The 8,136-nt window shown below is 34.0% G+C and overlaps 1 protein-coding gene across 1 annotated transcript; it reads left to right on the top strand.

Moving 5' to 3' along the window:
- Positions 1 to 6,448: 6,448 nt before the first annotated feature.
- LOC114273811 (Bifunctional inhibitor/lipid-transfer protein/seed storage 2S albumin superfamily protein) lies at positions 6,449 to 7,700 on the top strand. The gene has a single exon (XM_028215633.2). The coding sequence runs from the start codon at positions 6,765 to 6,767 to the stop codon at positions 7,476 to 7,478; it is 714 nt and encodes a 237-aa protein (XP_028071434.2). The 5' UTR covers positions 6,449 to 6,764; the 3' UTR covers positions 7,479 to 7,700.
- The last annotated feature ends 436 nt before the right edge of the window (positions 7,701 to 8,136 follow it).

Consider the following 8,136-nt stretch of genomic DNA (forward strand, 5'->3'; position numbering starts at 1 on the left):
CATAAATTAACATGTCCACAGCAGAAGCTGATAATCAGAAGCAAGGGGTGAGCAGCTTCTCAGAATCAGTTTTTTTGAGTTAAAATAAGCTGTTAGAATCAGAAGCTGTTTGAAATAAGTTTAACCAAACAATCCAAAATAACTTTTTCAAAGCTAAAAGCCATAAGTTGGCTCTGAAAAACTGAAACAAACACCCCCGCCATTCGAGTATAAAAGAGCTCAGCCTAAGTGAGCAAATCCCGGATCCCGCAGAAGACATGTTCTCGGCCCAGATGAATAGGTCCGAGAAGAGAAGAGGTCAACCTGAGTGAGTAGATCCAAGATTCCAGAAAACAAGCGCTCAGCACTTAAATCCAAGAAGAGAAGAGTTCAGTGAGCAAAATCTCAAATCTTAGAAGATAAAAAAGAAACACACAATTAGGGGGCAGAGAGAGACAAAGATGTTTAACACTTGTTGAAATTTGTAGCAATTTACAAGTTGAAGTTAAACCAAGATTATTGTTTAACACTTGTTGAAATTTGTAGCAATTTACAAGTTGAAGTTAAACCGAGATTAATGTTTAACACTTGTTGAAATTTTTTAGCAATTTACAAGTTGAAGTTAAACCGAGATTATTGTTTAATACTTGTTGAAATTTGTAGCAATTTACAAGGTGAAATTAAACCGAGATTAATGTTTAATACTTGTTGAAATTTGTAGCAATTTACAAGCCGAAGTTAAACTGAGATTAATGTTTAACACTTGTTGAAATTTGTAGCAATTTACAAGTTGAAGTTAAACCGAGATTAATTTTTAACACTTGTTGAAATTTGTAGCAATTTACAAGCTAAAGTTAAACTGAGATTAATGTTTAACACTTGTTGAAATTTGTAGCAATTTACAAGTTGAAGTTAAACTGAGATTAATTTTTAACACTTGTTGAAATTTGTAGCAATTTACAAGTTGAACTTAAACCGAGCTTATTGTTTAACACTTGTTGAAATTTGTAGCAATTTACAAGTTGAAGTTAAACCGAGATTAATGTTTAACACTTGTTGAAATTTTTTAGCAATTTACAAGTTGAAGTTAAACCGAGATTATTGTTTAATACTTGTTGAAATTTGTAGCAATTTACAAGGTGAAGTTAAACCGAGATTAATGTTTAACACTTGTTGAAATTTGTAGCAATTTACAAGCTGAAGTTAAACCGAGATTAATGTTTAACACTTGTTGAAATTTGTAGCAATTTACAAGTTGAAGTTAAACCGAGATTATTGTTTAACACTTGTTGAAATTTGTAGCAATTTACAAGTTGAAGTTAAACCGAGATTCTTGTTTAACACTTGTTGAAATTTGTAGCAATTTACAAGTTGAAGTTAATCCGAGATCATTGTTTAACACTTGTTGAAATTTGTAGCAATTTACAAGTTGAAGTTAAACCGAGATCATTGTTTAAATACTTGTTGAAATTTGTAGCAATTTACAAGCTGAAGTTAAACCGAGATCATTGTTTAAACGCTTGTTGAAATTTGTAGCAAATTACAAGTTGAGTTAAACCGATATAATGTTCAAATGCTTGTTAAAACTTGAGAAAAATTTACAAGCAGAGTTAAACCGAAATGATGTTTAACACTTGTTGAAATTTAAGAAAAATTTACAAGTCAAGACAAGGTTATACTGAAAAAAGTATTTACATACTTGCCGAGATTACCATGTTCCCAGGACTTGGAAAATAATGAAAGACAGAAGTCTTAAGAAGTAAAAGAAAAGTGGCGAATTTTTTAGCAACACTTGTGAAAACATTTGTTACAATGTTTTCAAATATTAAACCGAGGCTGAGATAAACCGATTAGTGGGTACAACCGAAGTGTTACACCCCGAGGAGATTACACAGTTAAGGTGTAAATTGAAGACATGCAAATTATTTTTCCATACAAGAGTAAAAAGAAGAACACATCAGCTAGAAAGGATCTGTGACTACGGCATGAAGCCAACTTCCATAATGTGATCCTAAGTGCAACTTATGTTCACATTAGTGGGCAAGGAGAAGGAATGATAATGTTACCACTTGTTGAAATTTTAAAACAATTTACAAGTTGAAATAGTTGAAGATTACGAAGTCTACCACTTGTTGAAATTTTTTAGCAATTTACAAGTTTGGTATAGCCGAGATCACACTAAAAGACTTTTTCCGAGATATGATCATCCGAGATGACCAACTAGCTTGTTAAAAGCTTAGAAGGTTGGAAAAAGTAAAGCATGCATAAAAGAAGGCAAGTACAAATGAGGAAGCAACACTTGAATACCTCTGTTAAAGAACACACTTGTAGAAATAAAGTACCGAGGCTATGTTAGTCCGAGGTGTACTACCCCGAAATGATTTGTAGGATATATTCGAAAAAAGTTGAAAAAATTCTAAAGTATGGGGAAGCATACAGGCAGTAAGCAGAAGAAAGCATTCAATACTCAGAAAAATACAAACATGCATTAAAAGAAGCACTTCGACCTGGTAAAGTGATTTCTTGTTCAAATACAAAGCAGTGGCGCATCGGCGAACAACAAACATTGTTCAGAAGCAACAAAGTTACATACGCAAAGACAACAAAAGTACAAGAATGAAGACCCTAAGAACTAGGGACTAAAGCAAGAACGTCGGACTGATTTGCTTTGACGATTGACGATAGTTCAACCTCGGCAGTCAGTTGGAGAAGCTTCTCTACTGTTATCTCGACATCTATTTGAAGAAGGGACGTGGTTCTAGGACTATGCAGAAAACAGAAACGAGGGCAAGAATCTGGAAATACAACAAGAAAAGACAAGAAGAGAAAATTTAGAGCCAAGAATAGTGGTGAATCATCAAGAACACTGTGACAGAGTATATGCAAGGGTACAAGGCCAAGAACAGTGGCAAAAGTGCAAGAAAGTTGTGAACAGTATGCGTATTCAAGACTTGGGCAAAAACAAAATCATGAAATAGACACACTGAGATACATGATTCATAAAATCGAATACTTGAGCAAAACGGCAATGGCAACAAGTAATAAAGCAAAAACTCTTGAAGAGCAACAAAAATTGAAACTAGGAGGAACAGTGGCTTACCAAAAAAAGTGAAGCCAGTATGAGGATCGCTGAAATCAGACGACGGCAGCAGTCGGAAAGGATCAGCAAAAGCCTCAGCGGAGGAAGAGAGTGAAACTGGTTGCAGAAAGCTTTGCAAAAGCAGCAAATGGAAGATTTGAGAGGGTTGATTTTGATCAAAAGCATGAAATGACGGCAAAATGGCAATTATGGTGCTTGGGACGACGTGCTTGTCAGACAGCGCAAGTAAGTGCGAGACGACTTAATGGCGCATATCAGACACAGCTCCGTAGAGGAAAGATGCGTGACGGTTTCGGTTGAAATATTGTACATGCCAGTTCATACGTGTGATGAAACACTTGGAGTTTTTTATTTAATGAAACAAATACCTCGGCTAGGAGGACGGTTTCGGTTGAAAAACTTGGACGAACTTGGTTGTTGGTTCCAAAGTATTGATGAAAGCAGATTATAGGTCTCGGTCATATTAAGCCAACGAGTTCTGACTTCAGCAATAGATGATGAAACTAGCTTAGCCGACGTGCTAAATGGAGGGAATGATATAGGTTTCATCACCTCAGGATGCCGAGGTAATAGAACCTAGGTGCAGTTGTGGGGACATAATTTTTGAATGACAACACGTGGCCGAGGTGTCACCGAAGTGCTGGCCGAGGTGTCACCGAAGTGCCAGCTGAGGTGCCACATGTCCTGGTCATGATGCCGAGATGATCTTGGTTAAGCCGAGGTTATCAACGAGAATACCGAAATCCAAGATAAGCAGATAAAGAACAAGAGTCCTAGAATGGGAAGAGACTTCAGTTTGGGTAAAAATGAGACTCTTAGAGAGCTTATCCTGATCCTATTGGGAGTCCAAAATTAGCAGTAATCCTGAGTCCGTTGGAGTTAGGCTTTCATTGGGACTAGGATTGAGTTGGCTATAAAAGAGAGACACCATTATGGGTCTAAGGTATGTCTTTTTATGCTCGAGCTAGTGAGTTTAGCACTATTGATTATCTTTGAGAGATATTGAGTACTGACTTGATCGTCGGAGTACCCCCGGGTGGCGAACTACCACCAGAGTCTTCTTTTTCTGTTGCAGGTAAGTCAGGTGCCATCTATTCTGTCGGTGCTCTCCAGCTGGATACTAAGATTGCAGTGTGGTCAGATTTTCACCTACACATAGGGTGTGTTTGATTGGGGGGATAAGAGGGGGGGACTATCTACTGTTTGGACTCCATGTCCGGCCGGACTCCATGTCCCCATATGGAGGACTATCCTGTCCTGGGGGGGGTGGGATTGTTTTGGGGGGACTAATCACTGTTTGGATTAGATGCGAAAATGACAATTTTGACCCTCTACTATTTAATTATGTATTATTTTTAATAAAATTTAAATGTCTCAATTTAAAAATAAAATAATTTTATTTAACTTTTTATTAATGTTTTATTTATTTAATTTTTTAAAATAATTTTTTATAGATATTTTATTGATGTTTTATTTTAAAATTTTGTTTATGTTTTATTTAATTTCATTATTTAAATTTAATAGATGTTTTATTTAAACAATTAATGTTTAATTTCAACAATAAATAATTTCATTTATTTAAATTATGTTTTATTTAAACATTTAAACATTTGTACATCAACATATTTATTAAATTATTTCAACATCTGTACATCAACATGTATATTTATTTAACATCTATTAAATTATGTTTTAATACATCAACATTTGATTACATCTACATTTGTTAATCGTTAATTACATCAACATTTGTTAATTGTTTAAACATAATCTGTACATCAACATTTATTTAATTGTTAATTGTTAATTGTTTAAACATAATCTGTACATCAAAATAATTTCAATGTTAATTGTTTAAATAAAAATTTAAACATTTAACCATTAGTATGTTTAATTTCAACAATAAATTTTTATTTGTTTAAATAAAAATAATCTGTACCAGTCAAATATTTTTATCAATATTAGTGTGTTTAAATATCTTTAAACAAAATTTAACCATTAGTATGTTTAATGTTTACTAAAAATAATTAAAATATTAAAGATATGTTTAATATTGCTATTACTTAGTAAACAATTGAAAAAGGGTAAAATAGTCTTTTGTTCATTTATCCTATCCAGTCCGTCCAACCAAACGTTGGATTCACTGAAAATAGTACTATCCAGATATCTAATCCCATGAAAAAACAAACACAGGATACATATCCAATCCGACCAAATAGTCCGGGGGATTCACAGTCCCAGGACTCAAGTCCGATGGATTCTAATCCCCCTTTTCCAGTCCGTCCAATCAAACACACCCATAGGGTAAACCATAAATATAACTCATTACATTTGTTTAAAATATAAATTATTTTTTATGATTTTAAAAATTATATTTAACTTTTTAAAATTTTTAATTTCATAATAAATGATTCACTTTATCAAAAAATTATTAAGTTAATTAATAATTTTTAATTATGCCAGAAATATATTTCAATAAATAATTGAACTAATTTTATTATTATATAGGAGAGTAGTTGAAAATTTCTTTTTTTCAATTAATTTTCTTAAATAAATTTTTTTATAAGATAATATTTCTAATTTTTTAAATTATAAAAAAAAAAACATTTCGTATCTTAAGGGTTCATTTGGAAAGTGAGTTAACTTTTTAATTTTTTGGTTTTTTGCTAAAAAACCTCGTTTCAAAAGAACCATTTGATTTTTTTGACTTTTTATGAGAGAAATAATATAATAATTATGGATTAGATGCGATTTTTTTTCTTATTGGATTAAAAAACTTATTTTATCTTTTTGTGACTAAAATAGTTTCAAACCCAATCTAACCCTTCTTTCCAAACGAAACCTAAATAAATTTCAAATAATATGTTTGGACTTTAACTTAATATATATATATATATATATATAAAAATGATAAAGATCTTCTTTTTTCTTGTCTCCCACAATCTTTACAGACACATATCAGTGAGTGATAGTAAGAAAAAATAAAAAAACAAAACAAAAAATAAAAAGTCAAAAGTTAACCAATTCTAATATATTGAGGATTGTGAAGGTCATGAAAGAAGGAAAAAAAAAAAAACTCAACCTTTTTCATATATATATATATAATATATCACTCTAGTTTGTTTAAAGTACCGTCCCTGTGTACCTCTGACAACATAAGATAGAGGACAAAAAAACACCTCATTGCTTGGCTGTAATTTCAGAGGCTTAGCTCAAAACCATGCAGATTCCTTCTAAAGGACAGCCCCGAAATTAAAATCAACACAAAACCCTAAGCTGCAAAATCTTCAGTCTTCCCAGAAGGTAAAAGAAAAAGAAAACTGTAAAAAAAAAAAAAAAAAAGGGCTAGAAAATAAAGTTCATGAGCCATGGAAATTCGTGAAACAGAAACATTGTTCTGAAAATTAAAAGGCCTATTCACGGATTCCACTGAACTACTCACGGATTGAGTTCTTGGAGTTCGCGATGATCAACACAACGTTCCAAACTCTCTAATTGATCTCTTTGGAATTCTCTGTAGCAACTTGGTGTTGTTCTATCTACATTCTGTCCCTCACTTTCTCTTCAATTTTCTGGAAAACCAATCACGGGTTGCTCATAGAATTCAGCTATAAAATCTCTAGGATCAAAACCCTAAAAAACCCAAGAAGAAAGTGTAGCAGTGAACCTTTAGAAGCCTTAATTCATGGGTGGTTCAAAGGTCTCAGCAATGTTCTTCATATATTTGATTTTCATGTTAATGGCTTTGCCACCTATATATGCTTGTGGGTATTGTCCAACACCGCATCCGCCTTATCATCGCCCTAGTCCACGGCCCCACCCACCAACCACCAAGCCTCCACCGCATCACCGTGGTCCCCCCAAGGTGTCACCTCCTTCAATCAACCCACCTGGCATCGTGCCGCCAATTATTCCTCCACCGGTTATAACTCCTCCGATTATAAACCCACCCGGTATAATCCCCCCTATTATAAACCCTCCGGTAACCAATCCTCCGGTGACAATCCCACCACCTTCTTCACCATATCCACCCTACACCGGACCTCCTTCTGGCGGTGGCGGTGGCGGTGGCGGTGGCGGTGGCGGTGGTGGAGGTGGTGGGGCTCCGGGTCTTAACCCACCGCCTAAAGCTCCACCGACTTGTCCGATTAATGCTCTAAAATTAGGGTTATGTGTTGATGCACTTGGAGGTTTGGTGCATATTGGACTAGGCAATCCAATTGAGAATGTGTGTTGTCCAGTGCTTCAAGGGTTGCTAGAGCTTGAAGCAGCTATTTGTCTATGCACTACAATAAGGCTTAGGCTTCTAAACCTAAATATATTCATTCCTCTTGCACTTCAAGCTCTCATAACTTGTGGGATGACTCCTCCACCTGGTTTTGTATGTCCTCCTCTCTAAATCTACTTGTAATTTCGGTGAACTGAGTTTGAATGGTTTGGTTTCTGTGTGCTTGTAGTTCTTGTGTTTGATCAGTTTGGTTTGGTTTTTGAGTCGTTTGTTGCGTTTAAAATTTGGGTTTTAGGTGTGTAGATTAATGAGGGGATGTTGTTGAAATTAATGTGCTATTAATTTGTTGACTCTCCTAAATTCTCTCTTACTCAATCATGATTTTAAATAAGAGTATTGGTGTGTAGTAATATTTTATGACTAATGTTAGAGATCTCAAATATTCTATTAAAAGTTTTACCAAATGTCTCACATGGTGTCGGACTCACACAATGTGGGTCCTACGTGGGTCCTACACCCATGTAAGACATTTGGTAAAACTTTTGGTAGAATTTTTGGGGTCTCTAGCATTTTTGATATTTTATTGAAGATTACTATTCAGGTTTAAAAGTTAAATTCACTTTTTAAATTAATGATCTGTTAAAAAAATAATTAGTTGATAATTAATATTCTTTACTTATCAAAGAATAATATTATTGACACATCATTGAGTCTAAAAAATAATTCTAAAAAGTAGACTTTTATATCATTTTTATATTTATTTTATTTTTGCAAATTGGGTGTTCGGCATTTATGCGCACTTCAACTAACCTCGAGAAGCTAACTATCG

This window comes from Camellia sinensis, chromosome 11 (assembly GCF_055761805.1).
Source record: "Camellia sinensis isolate YWXY chromosome 11, ASM5576180v1, whole genome shotgun sequence".
Taxonomy (NCBI): Eukaryota; Viridiplantae; Streptophyta; class Magnoliopsida; order Ericales; family Theaceae; genus Camellia; species Camellia sinensis.